Below are 20,191 nucleotides of genomic sequence, written 5' to 3'. Positions count from 1 at the left end.
TTGTACTAAACTTGTGTGGTGGGACAATTTTTAGGACAATTTTGCTTCATCCCCCCTCCCCCCCCCCCCCCCCCCCGGCCCTCCTTCCTGCAGCCCCACATACTGCATGATATTTTGTTCAGGAGGGTCTCTTCACTGTCACAACAAACCATACTGTCCTTTTCTGTTGGCTGCCTGTGAATCAAACTGGATATTTCCCCCTCCAGAAATCAGAAAGAAACTATTCCTGAATGCATTCCTTTTTTAAAATGCAGAGCTATATGTATTTTCTCCATGTACATTTCTTTTTTATTTAGACTATTTATAGCCTGCCTTTCTCACTGATACTCAAGGAGGGTTTCAGGATAAAGACAGTGGAAAAAAATGTAATCAGGCAGTACTGGACATTGAATGCAGGTCAGCATAGTGCCAGGAATGCAGAATGAGGATTACAAAGGTACCGAGCAATGCAGTTTGCACTTTCCATAGACCTCCAGCGTAATTCTAATTGTTTGGTGCTTTATTCCAGGAGTGCACACCTGAGAACTTAGAACTGAAAAAGAAGATATTTGGCCAGTTAGACCTTCTTGCCGATAACAACGTTATTCTAAGTAGCTCGACATCCTGCCTTTTGCCTACAAAATTGTTCACTGGACTGAAGCATGTTAAACAGTGCATCGTTGCACATCCTGTGAGTACTCCAAAGCCTGTGGATAGTCTGCTGTGTTAAAGCCTGAATTTTTATTCCAGGACTTTCTTCTACAGGTGTCTGAGGGCTGTAAAGTTTAAATGCTGATACCCGAGCCCAAGCTACACGCAGTGACAGCAGATACCGTGTTTCCCCAAATATAAGACAGTGTCTTATATTAATTTTTGCTCCCCAAGATGCGCTATGTCTTATTTTCAGGGGGTGTCTTATTTTTCCCCTCCACAGCTGCATGCTCTGGTGTTCTGTTCGACAGGCATGCTTCCAAACAAAAACTTTGCTACGTCTTACTTTTGGGGGGATGCTTTATATTTAGCACTTCAGCAAAACCTCTACTACATCTTATTCTCAGGGGATGTCTTATTTTCGGGGAAACAGGGTACTCCACTTTTTATATGCATCTGTTCTATGTGCATTTCTTTAATAACTATGAGTTGGATTCAGGTCTCGTGATACTTTGAAGCCAACCCATTATTTAGACCCAGTCCAACATAAACAATAGTAAGCAATTGCACAGTTTTGTTGAAGGCTTTCACGGCTGGATTCAACTGGTTGTTGTCGGTTTTCTGGGTTGTGTGGCTGTGGTCTGGTAGATCTTGTTCCTAACATTTCGCCTGCATCTGTGGCTGGCATCCAGAGGTGTATCACAGAGAAGTCTGTTACACAGAGAGAAGTCTAGACACAGGGTGTAACAGACTTCTCTCTGTGATACACCTCTGAAGATGCCAGCCACAGATGCAGGCGAAATGTTCGGAACAAGATCTACCAGACCACGGCCACACAGTCTGGAAAACCCACAACGACCAATTGCAAAGTTGTTTATCTTTGGCGGGTAACCTGTGATGATGTCATGCAGAGGGATGTGGTGGAAACATCCTGGAATTCCTTTTGTGTGTAGGGGTTGCTGCATCAGTAACATGAGTCTGGAGTAATAAGTTCTGAATCTGGATTGACAAATAAGACCTCACTGCTCTGTGCACAGAAAGTTCCCAGAAAAGTGAAATGTGCGCACACAAAAAAGCCCCAAAGTTTTGACCTCTTTTCATTAAAGGTGATTGAGTATTGCTGCTGAAGCCGTACAGTTCTCCCTTCCAATTACATCACCTCAGATTTCATGCTAGATGTCAGGAGGTTGCTTGATTTTAAAAAAAATGTTTATGTCCTTCTCTTCCATTAGATTCTAAATGGGTCCATACTTGCTTGGCTTCAGAAATGCTAGTACTCTCAGATCATTCGCTAGGTCCAGGAGGATCCTTTTATGAAAAAAAACCCCCAATCTGTATGTTTCATGTGAGACCCATACATTCTCATTTTGGGGGTATTTTCAAAGTCTAGCATGAAATTTGTAGTCACGTGAGAGAGTTGTACCACATTAATTAATTAATGCTTGTAATGGTCCTTGGGTTTGTTTTCGGGAGGCATATAGTCAGTTTTATTTTATTGGCTGGTAAATGGAATTGAAACAGCATCTCAGTCAAGGCACAAACTGAGTTAAGGAAACGGGGGAAGATGCTCTTTTACTTTGGGAGACTCCGGCCCAGTTCTGTAGCAGTGGTTTTAATAGTAAATTCTCTGACTATAACACTGTGCTTTCTGTTATTTGTTCTTTTTTCTTTTTATTCTATCCAGGTAAACCCACCATATTACGTCCCTCTGGTAGAACTGGTTCCCCACCCAGAAACAGACCCTTGTACATTGGAGAAAACTTACGCTTTGATGAAGAAGATTGGACAGTCTCCAGTTAGACTAACCAAAGAGATTGATGGTTTTGTTCTGAACCGGCTCCAGTATGCAATTATTAGTGAAGCGTGGAGGCTTGCAAGTGTGCGTATGATTTTATTATTCACTTTTCTGATACATATTTTCCAGCAGTATCTAACTTAATATAACCCAGTATTGTTCTGTTTTGCAAAGGGCCTGCTACATTAAAAATTGGCCATGTATCCAACCATACCTTTTCTTCAGCAAAATGTCATTTTCATTTGCGAAAGAAAAGGTGGCAATTTCCACTGATTATATACCCACACTGCAAACTCCCATGCCCCTGTGTTGTTCCTGAGGACCCAACAACTCCCTAGGAACAAAATTGGAGTGGGGGTTGGAGGGGGTGATTCGGTTGGCTACAGCAGGAGGGGAAGCGGGAAAGTTCCTTCCCGCAAAGTCTTGAATGGTTGGATACAGGCCGTTGGTATGTAACTTTACTAAAAAAGGTGACTGATACTGTAATAACTATTACACAAGAAAAGAGACAGAAGCTAGACTGTGCAGCAGGTAATATGAGGAACCCTCCAAAACAATAACATTTTCATTCTGACTGGAGTAACAAGGTGAAAAGGTCAGCAAGTGAAATATTGATTTTCATGTTGCTTTTCTTCATTTCCTGTTGCCCTACAGTGCTATTTACAACATTTGAGCTCAGTGAAATGATGATGAAATCGATACTTCAAACAGAAGTCAGTTTAGCTTTCAAGAATCTCATCTCTCAGTCTTTTGAGACTTATTTAAAACAAAGGTCTAAAGACAAATCTGTACTCCTCCACTTTTGGACTTAGCTCCTAATCTTCAGTTCTCTGGCTCTGACACTGACCTTCTAGTTTCCCATCCACTGTCACTGTCCACAGATTGAGAGAAAATCTCTGCCTTTCTGCATTAAATTTGCAAGCCATGAAAAGAAATTATCTCCAAAACAATTATCACCCCCAAGTGGTTGTCTTCCCCATTTCCCCCTCGCGTTTAGTGTTTTCTAGTGAACAACCACAAAACCTGGTGGGGTGAGTTCCTTGTGGGCAACCGATTCCCCCTCCCTCACCCACGTCTCTGTAATCTGTTTTATTATTTATGGACCTGGCATTCATCAATACCAATGACGGATCAGGGTTAAGTCTCCGCCTACCACCTAAATGCCATAAGATAGAATGCAGGTCAGAAAGGGAGTGAGCATTCCTATATCTTGCTCTCTGTCTATAGTATGGCCTGAGCCTACCACCATATCTTCCCCGCCCTACTATCACTGAGATCTCAACCCGCTTCTGGCCTCCATCTCTGTGTTAAACCACTATATCCACTCCACATCACAGTCACAACAACAAGCCCCTCCACTCAATAATTCGTACTATTGCACATAACTCACAATCCCAAAATATGACTGACCAGTCACTGTCCGCCACCCAGCACTAGTCACCCAATTAAATACCAAAATGTAACTACTAACCACTCAGTTGACTGCCACCCGACTAAGCAGTAGTAGAAATCACCCCAATTGGTGGCTGACTGCCACCCAACCACCAATCTTCAATATAATAAATGCTCAATACAACAGATACTGAATTTCTACAATCAGGGAAGTCAGAGCGTAAGCAATAACAAATGGATCGTAATTTAACACAATCTAATGAGAGGCCTGAGAAGTAATAACACAATTTCCAGCTTAATACTTAGGAGTGAACACACCTCAGATCTTACTAATTTCCACTCTCTCCTGCCTAACCTTAATACATATTAATGCTAACGCTAACGCCTAACTCCACTATGACCTGCAATTTAATAACTAAACAAATTAGAAACTAAACAAACAGTAAAATAAACTAACTACTTACAACTACTAAACTCCCTGAACTATTTCACTATTCCTCGGAACTTAGGAAACTTTCAACTTTCAAACTCCAAATTTTCCCAACTAATTTACATTTTTGAAATTTCACTTTATCAGTAATAGCCTGCTGTTAGATTGTGGGCATATGGGACCTGTTGTATGTTGGGGCAGTTCACATGAGCATCTTTACTTTGGGGATATCTCCTTTTGCAAATGTGAGTGAATACTGACACGTTTCCAAGGTGGCTATTTCATTTTAATCTGGATTGTGTATATTGGATTGTTAGAGTTTTGGCTTATATGTGATGTAAAGCACCATGAATTTTCAGGAATTGATGGGCTAGAGTTATGCGCAGTAATCCTAAGTAGAAAAACTCAGAGTAAGTCTCATTTTATTCCCAGGACAGAGTTCCTAGGATTGCAGCCACAGTGTAATAATGGTTTTGGATTGCAGTGTCTTTAACTTGTGGCTCTGACTCATCATTGCTGTATTGTTTCTCTCTTCTGGTAAAATGGAAGTGAACAGTGCAGATGTTATCAGCATGAACTGGTTGTGACTCAATAGTTTGTTCTTCTGTTAATGGGGTTAATTTGAGTTGCCTCAAAGAAGTTGTGAAATCATAGGTGAGAAACACATTTCAGGGAAGAAACTGGCATTTTAATTTAAGCAGTAAAATAACGAGAGCCAGTGTGGCATAGTGATTAACAGCAGTTTGAATTCAGTTGGGATCGGTTCACACAGAACAACCCAATAGAAATTACACTGAAGAAGACTCACAGCGATTGCTGTCTACTTTCAGATGGAGTCCTGTTATAATACGTGTCCCAGACTACAAACAATAGCAGCCAGAGTTTTCAGAGCAGACTGATCATTTCAAATCGTTGCCGTTCTAACAAACCTTTGTACAAATTGGAAGCACAGACGTATGGAATTTATCACTTTGCCCCATTGGGCAAAGTGGGCAGTTGCCCAGGGCGCAGCCTTGGGGGGGGGGGGGGGGCGGCATAGGTTCGTTTGTGGGATTTTTTGTATTTTCAGTGTTTTTTCCATTTTTGGCCTGCAGGGGGCGCAGTTTTTAGGCTAGCAGCACCAAAATTTCAGGGATTCTTCAGAAGACTCTCCTGATGATATCACCCAGGTTTGGTGAGGTTTGGTTTAGGGAGTCTAAAGTTATGGACTCCCAAAGGGAGTGCCCTATCCCCCATTGTTTCCAATGGGAGCTAATAGGAGATGGGGGCTACACCTTTGAGGGTCCATAACTTTGGACCCCCTGAACCAAACTTCACCAAACCTGGGTGGTATCATCAGTAGGGTCTCACAAAGATACTCTGAAATTTTGGTGCTGCTACCTTAATAATTGCACCCCTGACAGCAGGCACCACTTAAATTTACCCAGATTCTCCTTTTAAATCCACCCCCTTCCTGCCAATGCTTGTTTTCTTCCTTTTTTTAATTCTTTTTTAAATAACCTAATAAAAGTTATTATTATTATTATTATTATTATTAAATCCATCCCCTTTGGCATGGATTTAAAGGGAGAATCTGATGTCCCCGGTTTAAACATTGAAAGTGATGCTGTTTCAGGGTGGGGGAGAATCCACCCCAAAACAGCATCACTTTCAATGTCGTTTAAACTGGGGACCCCAGATTCTCCCTTTAAGGTGGATTTAAAAGGAGAATCTGGGCTCCCTAGTTTAAACACCATTGAAAATAATGCTGTTTGGGGGTGGATTCCAGCATCACTTGTTTAAACTAGAGAGCCCAGATTCTCCTTTTAAATCCATCTTAAAGGGAGAATCTGGGGTCCCCTATTTAAATAACATTGAAAGTGATGCTGTTTTCCCCAATTGGGGGGATTGGATACAACACCATAAAATGTTTTCATAGCAGTAATAAAACATTTCGAAAGCATTTTGAAAATATTTTCAAAAAAATATTTCTGCTGTGTTCAGATTTGTGAGTTGGGGCATGTTCTATAATGTGATGGTGACTTTGAAACAACCTGGTGGAAAAAATCATTGTTTGGTTACCATGGGAGAGGTTGGCCGCCCATGGGGGAGGGGGGCATCAAACTCAGATTTTGTCCAGGGCTCCAGTTTGCCTACGTACGCCCCTGGAATTTATGTTCCACTAGCCCTGAAACTTGTTTTGAGGTTAGTACACAGGTGCCGGTTAGCTTAGTGGACTTTCATTGAATTACACAGGACCTTTGTTTTGTACTACGCAGGATTTTTATCAGTGTTTTAGGACCTGTATTTCGGATACCTTATGGTACATAGGTATTGTTTGTAATTTTGGACACGTATTATACTGCTGCAAGGCTTCTTCAGTGTAATTTCTGTTGGGTTGTAGTGGTTAACAGTGGCAGATTCTAATGTGGAGAACTGGGTTTAATTCCCTACTCCCACACATGAAGCCTGCTGGGTGACCTTCAGCCAGTCATAGAACTCTCAGCAGGCAATGGCAAACCACCTCTTGCCTTGAAAACCCCTTGGATTCTCTATAAGTCAGCTGTGACTTGATGGCATGCGCGCACACACACACACACACACACACACACACACACACACACACTCTGATTGGTTTTATGACTAGACATTGCTTTGATTATGATATAAACTGGTGTTTGGCTTATGGATTATTGATGGTCCAAGCCACAGTTGGTCTTACAGGTGATACTTTAGCTCTTGGAAGTGCTGAACTGCAATTGGGCTGCAAGATTCAAGCAAGAGAAGCAGTTGCATTTGCAGCTCAGTTCCTGTGGTGAGATTTGTGACCTCTCCCATAAGAACTTCCTGTCAGCAAGGGAGATCCATGAAGCCTAGTTCCCTTGTTACTTTATGCTTGCACACTCAGTACTATGTTACAGGTGAATTGGCCTGGCATCACTAGCGAGGTTTCCTTTTCCTCATTCCTTTTTCATGTTAGTCCTCAAAAAAAAACTTTGGAGGGCACCACTATGACAGCAGCTATTTTTCCTTCTGCTGTTCATGAGAGCAGGATTTTTACCTGAGTCACAGGGTTTTTATTTGTATGTTGCAAATCTGTAGAGAACTGATAAAAGCACTTGGAACAAAGGTTAGCCCAAAAATAACACCCTTTTGGCAACAAGGGAAAACTTCTCCTTTGTGTATTGATGAAATATCAGAGCTGGCTTCCTAGAGGAATGTGAAATTTGAACATGAAGATAGCTGGCTGGAATAAAGTTAGCTGAGCTAGAAGGCCATTTGGAAGTTTCTCAGCATTTTTGGCCTGGCACTTCTTTAGAAAGGTATAAAAGCTACGAACAACAGAATTAGGAAAGGGACATTCCTACTTTATCTATTTGTACAATCATTTATTTCATTCTTGTAAATTTACAACAAAGTAACACTCCTGTTGAATTAACCCATTAATCCTCTGCTTTCTATCACTGGTACTTCATTCCTCACGTGCTGTCCAATTGATAATCTGTGTAATTCTTTTCCAGGATAGATTTTTGCCTGCATATAAATTCAGTTATGGGTAATATCTCCTTCATCTGCAGAGTGTAGGTACAGATCTTTGATAGATGAGCAGTTCTGCACAGTCAGTTGTTTGCAGGATTGTTTTCTGAATTGACTGGTAATGCAAAGTTGCAACTTTCCTGCATGTTGTTAAATTAGTTGATAATGGAAGAGTCTGCTCATGTGACTGGCATGTAATGTTCATAACCATCCACAATCTAGTAACTGCACCTGCCATTTTATGTTCAAAATAGCAGGGATTTTCCTCTTTCTGTGATTCTGTAGGAAACCAGTGGCGAAATAAGTAGGGGAAAGGGGCTTTGCATTTATATTATGATGAAGAGCTTTACATCTTGTAATGCATACAAGATGGTGCACTTGTCCTAACCTGTTTTAAGGTGTGTTGGTTTGCTTGGAAGCATATCCTATGGGTGTAACTGAGCTTTGAACAGCACACTCTAAACTGTCATGTGAGAGATTTGGGAGTTGCCTAATATGAACTTGAAGTTGTAGGCAAGTTGAGACCATGGAAATTGCTTACATGATGCAATCAGTTTTTAAGGCACTGAATGCCAGCTGCGTTATTGTATTTAACCATTTTGTTCTAGTTGTACCCTGGAATTGGTAATTGAATAGATACAAACATACACCAGGAATACTCACACTACTTTAAAAAACATATGAGAAATTGTTTTGTAGCTGATGAATTCATACAAAGGAATCTGCCATCATAAAAGCTGTGTTTTATTCTGCAAGAAGGGAAAGTGCAGAAAAAAAGTGAAAATTTCTTCACACAGAAAGGCTGCTGCTATATAAGAACATAAGAACTAGCCTGCTGGATCAGACCAGAGTCCATCTAGTCCAGCATTCTGCTACTCGCAGTGGCCCACCAGGTGCCTTTGGAGCTCACATGCAGGATGTGAAAGCAATGGCCTTCTGCTGCTGCTGCTGCTCCTGAGCACCTAGTCTGCTAAGGCATTTGCAATCTGAGATCAAGGAGGATCAAGATTGGTAGCCATAGATCGACTTCTCTTCCATCAATCTGTCCAAGCCCTTTTTAAAGCTATCCAGGTTAGTGGCCATAACCACCTCCTGTGGCAGCATATTCCAAACACCAATCACACGTCGTGTGAAGAAGTGTTTCCCTTTATTAGTCCTAATTCTTCCCCCCAGCATTTTCAATGAATGCCCCCTGGTTCTAGTATTGTGAGAAAGAGAGAAAAATTTCTGTCAACATTTTCTACCCCATGCATAATTTTATAGACTTCAATCATGGGGGGGGGGGGTGGGGGGGGGGGGGGGTGGGGGGGGGGGGGGGTGGGGGGGGGGGGGGGTGGGGGGGGGGGGGGGTGGGGGGGGGGGGGGGTGGGGGGGGGGGGGGGTGGGGGGGGGGGGGGGTGGGGGGGGGGGGGGGTGGGGGGGGGGGGGGGTGGGGGGGGGGGGGGGTGGGGGGGGGGGGGGGTGGGGGGGGGGGGGGGTGGGGGGGGGGGGGGGTGGGGGGGGGGGGGGGTGGGGGGGGGGGGGGGTGGGGGGGGGGGGGGGTGGGGGGGGGGGGGGGTGGGGGGGGGGGGGGGTGGGGGGGGGGGGGGGTGGGGGGGGGGGGGGGTGGGGGGGGGGGGGGGTGGGGGGGGGGGGGGGTGGGGGGGGGGGGGGGTGGGGGGGGGGGGGGGTGGGGGGGGGGGGGGGTGGGGGGGGGGGGGGGTGGGGGGGGGGGGGGGTGGGGGGGGGGGGGGGTGGGGGGGGGGGGGGGTGGGGGGGGGGGGGGGTGGGGGGGGGGGGGGGTGGGGGGGGGGGGGGGTGGGGGGGGGGGGGGGTGGGGGGGGGGGGGGGTGGGGGGGGGGGGGGGTGGGGGGGGGGGGGGGTGGGGGGGGGGGGGGGTGGGGGGGGGGGGGGGTGGGGGGGGGGGGGGGTGGGGGGGGGGGGGGGTGGGGGGGGGGGGGGGTGGGGGGGGGGGGGGGTGGGGGGGGGGGGGGGTGGGGGGGGGGGGGGGTGGGGGGGGGGGGGGGTGGGGGGGGGGGGGGGTGGGGGGGGGGGGGGGTGGGGGGGGGGGGGGGTGGGGGGGGGGGGGGGTGGGGGGGGGGGGGGGTGGGGGGGGGGGGGGGTGGGGGGGGGGGGGGGTGGGGGGGGGGGGGGGTGGGGGGGGGGGGGGGTGGGGGGGGGGGGGGGTGGGGGGGGGGGGGGGTGGGGGGGGGGGGGGGTGGGGGGGGGGGGGGGTGGGGGGGGGGGGGGGTGGGGGGGGGGGGGGGTGGGGGGGGGGGGGGGTGGGGGGGGGGGGGGGTGGGGGGGGGGGGGGGTGGGGGGGGGGGGGGGTGGGGGGGGGGGGGGGTGGGGGGGGGGGGGGGTGGGGGGGGGGGGGGGTGGGGGGGGGGGGGGGTGGGGGGGGGGGGGGGTGGGGGGGGGGGGGGGTGGGGGGGGGGGGGGGTGGGGGGGGGGGGGGGTGGGGGGGGGGGGGGGTGGGGGGGGGGGGGGGTGGGGGGGGGGGGGGGTGGGGGGGGGGGGGGGTGGGGGGGGGGGGGGGTGGGGGGGGGGGGGGGTGGGGGGGGGGGGGGGTGGGGGGGGGGGGGGGTGGGGGGGGGGGGGGGTGGGGGGGGGGGGGGGTGGGGGGGGGGGGGGGTGGGGGGGGGGGGGGGTGGGGGGGGGGGGGGGTGGGGGGGGGGGGGGGTGGGGGGGGGGGGGGGTGGGGGGGGGGGGGGGTGGGGGGGGGGGGGGGTGGGGGGGGGGGGGGGTGGGGGGGGGGGGGGGTGGGGGGGGGGGGGGGTGGGGGGGGGGGGGGGTGGGGGGGGGGGGGGGTGGGGGGGGGGGGGGGTGGGGGGGGGGGGGGGTGGGGGGGGGGGGGGGTGGGGGGGGGGGGGGGTGGGGGGGGGGGGGGGTGGGGGGGGGGGGGGGTGGGGGGGGGGGGGGGTGGGGGGGGGGGGGGGTGGGGGGGGGGGGGGGTGGGGGGGGGGGGGGGTGGGGGGGGGGGGGGGTGGGGGGGGGGGGGGGTGGGGGGGGGGGGGGGTGGGGGGGGGGGGGGGTGGGGGGGGGGGGGGGTGGGGGGGGGGGGGGGTGGGGGGGGGGGGGGGTGGGGGGGGGGGGGGGTGGGGGGGGGGGGGGGTGGGGGGGGGGGGGGGTGGGGGGGGGGGGGGGTGGGGGGGGGGGGGGGTGGGGGGGGGGGGGGGTGGGGGGGGGGGGGGGTGGGGGGGGGGGGGGGTGGGGGGGGGGGGGGGTGGGGGGGGGGGGGGGTGGGGGGGGGGGGGGGTGGGGGGGGGGGGGGGTGGGGGGGGGGGGGGGTGGGGGGGGGGGGGGGTGGGGGGGGGGGGGGGTGGGGGGGGGGGGGGGTGGGGGGGGGGGGGGGTGGGGGGGGGGGGGGGTGGGGGGGGGGGGGGGTGGGGGGGGGGGGGGGTGGGGGGGGGGGGGGGTGGGGGGGGGGGGGGGTGGGGGGGGGGGGGGGTGGGGGGGGGGGGGGGTGGGGGGGGGGGGGGGTGGGGGGGGGGGGGGGTGGGGGGGGGGGGGGGTGGGGGGGGGGGGGGGTGGGGGGGGGGGGGGGTGGGGGGGGGGGGGGGTGGGGGGGGGGGGGGGTGGGGGGGGGGGGGGGTGGGGGGGGGGGGGGGTGGGGGGGGGGGGGGGTGGGGGGGGGGGGGGGTGGGGGGGGGGGGGGGTGGGGGGGGGGGGGGGTGGGGGGGGGGGGGGGTGGGGGGGGGGGGGGGTGGGGGGGGGGGGGGGTGGGGGGGGGGGGGGGTGGGGGGGGGGGGGGGTGGGGGGGGGGGGGGGTGGGGGGGGGGGGGGGTGGGGGGGGGGGGGGGTGGGGGGGGGGGGGGGTGGGGGGGGGGGGGGGTGGGGGGGGGGGGGGGTGGGGGGGGGGGGGGGTGGGGGGGGGGGGGGGTGGGGGGGGGGGGGGGTGGGGGGGGGGGGGGGTGGGGGGGGGGGGGGGTGGGGGGGGGGGGGGGTGGGGGGGGGGGGGGGTGGGGGGGGGGGGGGGTGGGGGGGGGGGGGGGTGGGGGGGGGGGGGGGTGGGGGGGGGGGGGGGTGGGGGGGGGGGGGGGTGGGGGGGGGGGGGGGTGGGGGGGGGGGGGGGTGGGGGGGGGGGGGGGTGGGGGGGGGGGGGGGTGGGGGGGGGGGGGGGTGGGGGGGGGGGGGGGTGGGGGGGGGGGGGGGTGGGGGGGGGGGGGGGTGGGGGGGGGGGGGGGTGGGGGGGGGGGGGGGTGGGGGGGGGGGGGGGTGGGGGGGGGGGGGGGTGGGGGGGGGGGGGGGTGGGGGGGGGGGGGGGTGGGGGGGGGGGGGGGTGGGGGGGGGGGGGGGTGGGGGGGGGGGGGGGTGGGGGGGGGGGGGGGTGGGGGGGGGGGGGGGTGGGGGGGGGGGGGGGTGGGGGGGGGGGGGGGTGGGGGGGGGGGGGGGTGGGGGGGGGGGGGGGTGGGGGGGGGGGGGGGTGGGGGGGGGGGGGGGTGGGGGGGGGGGGGGGTGGGGGGGGGGGGGGGTGGGGGGGGGGGGGGGTGGGGGGGGGGGGGGGTGGGGGGGGGGGGGGGTGGGGGGGGGGGGGGGTGGGGGGGGGGGGGGGTGGGGGGGGGGGGGGGTGGGGGGGGGGGGGGGTGGGGGGGGGGGGGGGTGGGGGGGGGGGGGGGTGGGGGGGGGGGGGGGTGGGGGGGGGGGGGGGTGGGGGGGGGGGGGGGTGGGGGGGGGGGGGGGTGGGGGGGGGGGGGGGTGGGGGGGGGGGGGGGTGGGGGGGGGGGGGGGTGGGGGGGGGGGGGGGTGGGGGGGGGGGGGGGTGGGGGGGGGGGGGGGTGGGGGGGGGGGGGGGTGGGGGGGGGGGGGGGTGGGGGGGGGGGGGGGTGGGGGGGGGGGGGGGTGGGGGGGGGGGGGGGTGGGGGGGGGGGGGGGTGGGGGGGGGGGGGGGTGGGGGGGGGGGGGGGTGGGGGGGGGGGGGGGTGGGGGGGGGGGGGGGTGGGGGGGGGGGGGGGTGGGGGGGGGGGGGGGTGGGGGGGGGGGGGGGTGGGGGGGGGGGGGGGTGGGGGGGGGGGGGGGTGGGGGGGGGGGGGGGTGGGGGGGGGGGGGGGTGGGGGGGGGGGGGGGTGGGGGGGGGGGGGGGTGGGGGGGGGGGGGGGTGGGGGGGGGGGGGGGTGGGGGGGGGGGGGGGTGGGGGGGGGGGGGGGTGGGGGGGGGGGGGGGTGGGGGGGGGGGGGGGTGGGGGGGGGGGGGGGTGGGGGGGGGGGGGGGTGGGGGGGGGGGGGGGTGGGGGGGGGGGGGGGTGGGGGGGGGGGGGGGTGGGGGGGGGGGGGGGTGGGGGGGGGGGGGGGTGGGGGGGGGGGGGGGTGGGGGGGGGGGGGGGTGGGGGGGGGGGGGGGTGGGGGGGGGGGGGGGTGGGGGGGGGGGGGGGTGGGGGGGGGGGGGGGTGGGGGGGGGGGGGGGTGGGGGGGGGGGGGGGTGGGGGGGGGGGGGGGTGGGGGGGGGGGGGGGTGGGGGGGGGGGGGGGTGGGGGGGGGGGGGGGTGGGGGGGGGGGGGGGTGGGGGGGGGGGGGGGTGGGGGGGGGGGGGGGTGGGGGGGGGGGGGGGTGGGGGGGGGGGGGGGTGGGGGGGGGGGGGGGTGGGGGGGGGGGGGGGTGGGGGGGGGGGGGGGTGGGGGGGGGGGGGGGTGGGGGGGGGGGGGGGTGGGGGGGGGGGGGGGTGGGGGGGGGGGGGGGTGGGGGGGGGGGGGGGTGGGGGGGGGGGGGGGTGGGGGGGGGGGGGGGTGGGGGGGGGGGGGGGTGGGGGGGGGGGGGGGTGGGGGGGGGGGGGGGTGGGGGGGGGGGGGGGTGGGGGGGGGGGGGGGTGGGGGGGGGGGGGGGTGGGGGGGGGGGGGGGTGGGGGGGGGGGGGGGTGGGGGGGGGGGGGGGTGGGGGGGGGGGGGGGTGGGGGGGGGGGGGGGTGGGGGGGGGGGGGGGTGGGGGGGGGGGGGGGTGGGGGGGGGGGGGGGTGGGGGGGGGGGGGGGTGGGGGGGGGGGGGGGTGGGGGGGGGGGGGGGTGGGGGGGGGGGGGGGTGGGGGGGGGGGGGGGTGGGGGGGGGGGGGGGTGGGGGGGGGGGGGGGTGGGGGGGGGGGGGGGTGGGGGGGGGGGGGGGTGGGGGGGGGGGGGGGTGGGGGGGGGGGGGGGTGGGGGGGGGGGGGGGTGGGGGGGGGGGGGGGTGGGGGGGGGGGGGGGTGGGGGGGGGGGGGGGTGGGGGGGGGGGGGGGTGGGGGGGGGGGGGGGTGGGGGGGGGGGGGGGTGGGGGGGGGGGGGGGTGGGGGGGGGGGGGGGTGGGGGGGGGGGGGGGTGGGGGGGGGGGGGGGTGGGGGGGGGGGGGGGTGGGGGGGGGGGGGGGTGGGGGGGGGGGGGGGTGGGGGGGGGGGGGGGTGGGGGGGGGGGGGGGTGGGGGGGGGGGGGGGTGGGGGGGGGGGGGGGTGGGGGGGGGGGGGGGTGGGGGGGGGGGGGGGTGGGGGGGGGGGGGGGTGGGGGGGGGGGGGGGTGGGGGGGGGGGGGGGTGGGGGGGGGGGGGGGTGGGGGGGGGGGGGGGTGGGGGGGGGGGGGGGTGGGGGGGGGGGGGGGTGGGGGGGGGGGGGGGTGGGGGGGGGGGGGGGTGGGGGGGGGGGGGGGTGGGGGGGGGGGGGGGTGGGGGGGGGGGGGGGTGGGGGGGGGGGGGGGTGGGGGGGGGGGGGGGTGGGGGGGGGGGGGGGTGGGGGGGGGGGGGGGTGGGGGGGGGGGGGGGTGGGGGGGGGGGGGGGTGGGGGGGGGGGGGGGTGGGGGGGGGGGGGGGTGGGGGGGGGGGGGGGTGGGGGGGGGGGGGGGTGGGGGGGGGGGGGGGTGGGGGGGGGGGGGGGTGGGGGGGGGGGGGGGTGGGGGGGGGGGGGGGTGGGGGGGGGGGGGGGTGGGGGGGGGGGGGGGTGGGGGGGGGGGGGGGTGGGGGGGGGGGGGGGTGGGGGGGGGGGGGGGTGGGGGGGGGGGGGGGTGGGGGGGGGGGGGGGTGGGGGGGGGGGGGGGTGGGGGGGGGGGGGGGTGGGGGGGGGGGGGGGTGGGGGGGGGGGGGGGTGGGGGGGGGGGGGGGTGGGGGGGGGGGGGGGTGGGGGGGGGGGGGGGTGGGGGGGGGGGGGGGTGGGGGGGGGGGGGGGTGGGGGGGGGGGGGGGTGGGGGGGGGGGGGGGTGGGGGGGGGGGGGGGTGGGGGGGGGGGGGGGTGGGGGGGGGGGGGGGTGGGGGGGGGGGGGGGTGGGGGGGGGGGGGGGTGGGGGGGGGGGGGGGTGGGGGGGGGGGGGGGTGGGGGGGGGGGGGGGTGGGGGGGGGGGGGGGTGGGGGGGGGGGGGGGTGGGGGGGGGGGGGGGTGGGGGGGGGGGGGGGTGGGGGGGGGGGGGGGTGGGGGGGGGGGGGGGTGGGGGGGGGGGGGGGTGGGGGGGGGGGGGGGTGGGGGGGGGGGGGGGTGGGGGGGGGGGGGGGTGGGGGGGGGGGGGGGTGGGGGGGGGGGGGGGTGGGGGGGGGGGGGGGTGGGGGGGGGGGGGGGTGGGGGGGGGGGGGGGTGGGGGGGGGGGGGGGTGGGGGGGGGGGGGGGTGGGGGGGGGGGGGGGTGGGGGGGGGGGGGGGTGGGGGGGGGGGGGGGTGGGGGGGGGGGGGGGTGGGGGGGGGGGGGGGTGGGGGGGGGGGGGGGTGGGGGGGGGGGGGGGTGGGGGGGGGGGGGGGTGGGGGGGGGGGGGGGTGGGGGGGGGGGGGGGTGGGGGGGGGGGGGGGTGGGGGGGGGGGGGGGTGGGGGGGGGGGGGGGTGGGGGGGGGGGGGGGTGGGGGGGGGGGGGGGTGGGGGGGGGGGGGGGTGGGGGGGGGGGGGGGTGGGGGGGGGGGGGGGTGGGGGGGGGGGGGGGTGGGGGGGGGGGGGGGTGGGGGGGGGGGGGGGTGGGGGGGGGGGGGGGTGGGGGGGGGGGGGGGTGGGGGGGGGGGGGGGTGGGGGGGGGGGGGGGTGGGGGGGGGGGGGGGTGGGGGGGGGGGGGGGTGGGGGGGGGGGGGGGTGGGGGGGGGGGGGGGTGGGGGGGGGGGGGGGTGGGGGGGGGGGGGGGTGGGGGGGGGGGGGGGTGGGGGGGGGGGGGGGTGGGGGGGGGGGGGGGTGGGGGGGGGGGGGGGTGGGGGGGGGGGGGGGTGGGGGGGGGGGGGGGTGGGGGGGGGGGGGGGTGGGGGGGGGGGGGGGTGGGGGGGGGGGGGGGTGGGGGGGGGGGGGGGTGGGGGGGGGGGGGGGTGGGGGGGGGGGGGGGTGGGGGGGGGGGGGGGTGGGGGGGGGGGGGGGTGGGGGGGGGGGGGGGTGGGGGGGGGGGGGGGTGGGGGGGGGGGGGGGTGGGGGGGGGGGGGGGTGGGGGGGGGGGGGGGTGGGGGGGGGGGGGGGTGGGGGGGGGGGGGGGTGGGGGGGGGGGGGGGTGGGGGGGGGGGGGGGTGGGGGGGGGGGGGGGTGGGGGGGGGGGGGGGTGGGGGGGGGGGGGGGTGGGGGGGGGGGGGGGTGGGGGGGGGGGGGGGTGGGGGGGGGGGGGGGTGGGGGGGGGGGGGGGTGGGGGGGGGGGGGGGTGGGGGGGGGGGGGGGTGGGGGGGGGGGGGGGTGGGGGGGGGGGGGGGTGGGGGGGGGGGGGGGTGGGGGGGGGGGGGGGTGGGGGGGGGGGGGGGTGGGGGGGGGGGGGGGTGGGGGGGGGGGGGGGTGGGGGGGGGGGGGGGTGGGGGGGGGGGGGGGTGGGGGGGGGGGGGGGTGGGGGGGGGGGGGGGTGGGGGGGGGGGGGGGTGGGGGGGGGGGGGGGTGGGGGGGGGGGGGGGTGGGGGGGGGGGGGGGTGGGGGGGGGGGGGGGTGGGGGGGGGGGGGGGTGGGGGGGGGGGGGGGTGGGGGGGGGGGGGGGTGGGGGGGGGGGGGGGTGGGGGGGGGGGGGGGTGGGGGGGGGGGGGGGTGGGGGGGGGGGGGGGTGGGGGGGGGGGGGGGTGGGGGGGGGGGGGGGTGGGGGGGGGGGGGGGTGGGGGGGGGGGGGGGTGGGGGGGGGGGGGGGTGGGGGGGGGGGGGGGTGGGGGGGGGGGGGGGTGGGGGGGGGGGGGGGTGGGGGGGGGGGGGGGTGGGGGGGGGGGGGGGTGGGGGGGGGGGGGGGTGGGGGGGGGGGGGGGTGGGGGGGGGGGGGGGTGGGGGGGGGGGGGGGTGGGGGGGGGGGGGGGTGGGGGGGGGGGGGGGTGGGGGGGGGGGGGGGTGGGGGGGGGGGGGGGTGGGGGGGGGGGGGGGTGGGGGGGGGGGGGGGTGGGGGGGGGGGGGGGTGGGGGGGGGGGGGGGTGGGGGGGGGGGGGGGTGGGGGGGGGGGGGGGTGGGGGGGGGGGGGGGTGGGGGGGGGGGGGGGTGGGGGGGGGGGGGGGTGGGGGGGGGGGGGGGTGGGGGGGGGGGGGGGTGGGGGGGGGGGGGGGTGGGGGGGGGGGGGGGTGGGGGGGGGGGGGGGTGGGGGGGGGGGGGGGTGGGGGGGGGGGGGGGTGGGGGGGGGGGGGGGTGGGGGGGGGGGGGGGTGGGGGGGGGGGGGGGTGGGGGGGGGGGGGGGTGGGGGGGGGGGGGGGTGGGGGGGGGGGGGGGTGGGGGGGGGGGGGGGTGGGGGGGGGGGGGGGTGGGGGGGGGGGGGGGTGGGGGGGGGGGGGGGTGGGGGGGGGGGGGGGTGGGGGGGGGGGGGGGTGGGGGGGGGGGGGGGTGGGGGGGGGGGGGGGTGGGGGGGGGGGGGGGTGGGGGGGGGGGGGGGTGGGGGGGGGGGGGGGTGGGGGGGGGGGGGGGTGGGGGGGGGGGGGGGTGGGGGGGGGGGGGGGTGGGGGGGGGGGGGGGTGGGGGGGGGGGGGGGTGGGGGGGGGGGGGGGTGGGGGGGGGGGGGGGTGGGGGGGGGGGGGGGTGGGGGGGGGGGGGGGTGGGGGGGGGGGGGGGTGGGGGGGGGGGGGGGTGGGGGGGGGGGGGGGTGGGGGGGGGGGGGGGTGGGGGGGGGGGGGGGTGGGGGGGGGGGGGGGTGGGGGGGGGGGGGGGTGGGGGGGGGGGGGGGTGGGGGGGGGGGGGGGTGGGGGGGGGGGGGGGTGGGGGGGGGGGGGGGTGGGGGGGGGGGGGGGTGGGGGGGGGGGGGGGTGGGGGGGGGGGGGGGTGGGGGGGGGGGGGGGTGGGGGGGGGGGGGGGTGGGGGGGGGGGGGGGTGGGGGGGGGGGGGGGTGGGGGGGGGGGGGGGTGGGGGGGGGGGGGGGTGGGGGGGGGGGGGGGTGGGGGGGGGGGGGGGTGGGGGGGGGGGGGGGTGGGGGGGGGGGGGGGTGGGGGGGGGGGGGGGTGGGGGGGGGGGGGGGTGGGGGGGGGGGGGGGTGGGGGGGGGGGGGGGTGGGGGGGGGGGGGGGTGGGGGGGGGGGGGGGTGGGGGGGGGGGGGGGTGGGGGGGGGGGGGGGTGGGGGGGGGGGGGGGTGGGGGGGGGGGGGGGTGGGGGGGGGGGGGGGTGGGGGGGGGGGGGGGTGGGGGGGGGGGGGGGTGGGGGGGGGGGGGGGTGGGGGGGGGGGGGGGTGGGGGGGGGGGGGGGTGGGGGGGGGGGGGGGTGGGGGGGGGGGGGGGTGGGGGGGGGGGGGGGTGGGGGGGGGGGGGGGTGGGGGGGGGGGGGGGTGGGGGGGGGGGGGGGTGGGGGGGGGGGGGGGTGGGGGGGGGGGGGGGTGGGGGGGGGGGGGGGTGGGGGGGGGGGGGGGTGGGGGGGGGGGGGGGTGGGGGGGGGGGGGGGTGGGGGGGGGGGGGGGTGGGGGGGGGGGGGGGTGGGGGGGGGGGGGGGTGGGGGGGGGGGGGGGTGGGGGGGGGGGGGGGTGGGGGGGGGGGGGGGTGGGGGGGGGGGGGGGTGGGGGGGGGGGGGGGTGGGGGGGGGGGGGGGTGGGGGGGGGGGGGGGTGGGGGGGGGGGGGGGTGGGGGGGGGGGGGGGTGGGGGGGGGGGGGGGTGGGGGGGGGGGGGGGTGGGGGGGGGGGGGGGTGGGGGGGGGGGGGGGTGGGGGGGGGGGGGGGTGGGGGGGGGGGGGGGTGGGGGGGGGGGGGGGTGGGGGGGGGGGGGGGTGGGGGGGGGGGGGGGTGGGGGGGGGGGGGGGTGGGGGGGGGGGGGGGTGGGGGGGGGGGGGGGTGGGGGGGGGGGGGGGTGGGGGGGGGGGGGGGTGGGGGGGGGGGGGGGTGGGGGGGGGGGGGGGTGGGGGGGGGGGGGGGTGGGGGGGGGGGGGGGTGGGGGGGGGGGGGGGTGGGGGGGGGGGGGGGTGGGGGGGGGGGGGGGTGGGGGGGGGGGGGGGTGGGGGGGGGGGGGGGTGGGGGGGGGGGGGGGTGGGGGGGGGGGGGGGTGGGGGGGGGGGGGGGTGGGGGGGGGGGGGGGTGGGGGGGGGGGGGGGTGGGGGGGGGGGGGGGTGGGGGGGGGGGGGGGTGGGGGGGGGGGGGGGTGGGGGGGGGGGGGGGTGGGGGGGGGGGGGGGTGGGGGGGGGGGGGGGTGGGGGGGGGGGGGGGTGGGGGGGGGGGGGGGTGGGGGGGGGGGGGGGTGGGGGGGGGGGGGGGTGGGGGGGGGGGGGGGTGGGGGGGGGGGGGGGTGGGGGGGGGGGGGGGTGGGGGGGGGGGGGGGTGGGGGGGGGGGGGGGTGGGGGGGGGGGGGGGTGGGGGGGGGGGGGGGTGGGGGGGGGGGGGGGTGGGGGGGGGGGGGGGTGGGGGGGGGGGGGGGTGGGGGGGGGGGGGGGTGGGGGGGGGGGGGGGTGGGGGGGGGGGGGGGTGGGGGGGGGGGGGGGTGGGGGGGGGGGGGGGTGGGGGGGGGGGGGGGTGGGGGGGGGGGGGGGTGGGGGGGGGGGGGGGTGGGGGGGGGGGGGGGTGGGGGGGGGGGGGGGTGGGGGGGGGGGGGGGTGGGGGGGGGGGGGGGTGGGGGGGGGGGGGGGTGGGGGGGGGGGGGGGTGGGGGGGGGGGGGGGTGGGGGGGGGGGGGGGTGGGGGGGGGGGGGGGTGGGGGGGGGGGGGGGTGGGGGGGGGGGGGGGTGGGGGGGGGGGGGGGTGGGGGGGGGGGGGGGTGGGGGGGGGGGGGGGTGGGGGGGGGGGGGGGTGGGGGGGGGGGGGGGTGGGGGGGGGGGGGGGTGGGGGGGGGGGGGGGTGGGGGGGGGGGGGGGTGGGGGGGGGGGGGGGTGGGGGGGGGGGGGGGTGGGGGGGGGGGGGGGTGGGGGGGGGGGGGGGTGGGGGGGGGGGGGGGTGGGGGGGGGGGGGGGTGGGGGGGGGGGGGGGTGGGGGGGGGGGGGGGTGGGGGGGGGGGGGGGTGGGGGGGGGGGGGGGTGGGGGGGGGGGGGGGTGGGGGGGGGGGGGGGTGGGGGGGGGGGGGGGTGGGGGGGGGGGGGGGTGGGGGGGGGGGGGGGTGGGGGGGGGGGGGGGTGGGGGGGGGGGGGGGTGGGGGGGGGGGGGGGTGGGGGGGGGGGGGGGTGGGGGGGGGGGGGGGTGGGGGGGGGGGGGGGTGGGGG

At 70.3% G+C, this 20,191-nt stretch overlaps 1 protein-coding gene across 1 annotated transcript in view; it reads left to right on the top strand.

Annotated features, from left to right (window-relative positions):
- Window positions 1-20,191, top strand: part of CRYL1 (crystallin lambda 1) — a 53,660-nt gene that overhangs the window by 26,378 nt on the left and 7,091 nt on the right. The window contains exons 4-5 of the mRNA XM_048492418.1: window positions 509-670; window positions 2,315-2,513. Of these exons, the coding sequence (XP_048348375.1) occupies window positions 509-670; window positions 2,315-2,513 (361 nt within the window). The remainder of the gene's footprint in view (window positions 1-508; window positions 671-2,314; window positions 2,514-20,191) is intronic.

Source organism: Sphaerodactylus townsendi, linkage group LG04, assembly GCF_021028975.2.
Source record: "Sphaerodactylus townsendi isolate TG3544 linkage group LG04, MPM_Stown_v2.3, whole genome shotgun sequence".
In the NCBI taxonomy this organism is placed as follows: domain Eukaryota; kingdom Metazoa; phylum Chordata; class Lepidosauria; order Squamata; family Sphaerodactylidae; genus Sphaerodactylus; species Sphaerodactylus townsendi.
Note: the sequence above shows the minus strand (reverse complement) of the source record. Positions and strands in the feature narration are given on the sequence as shown.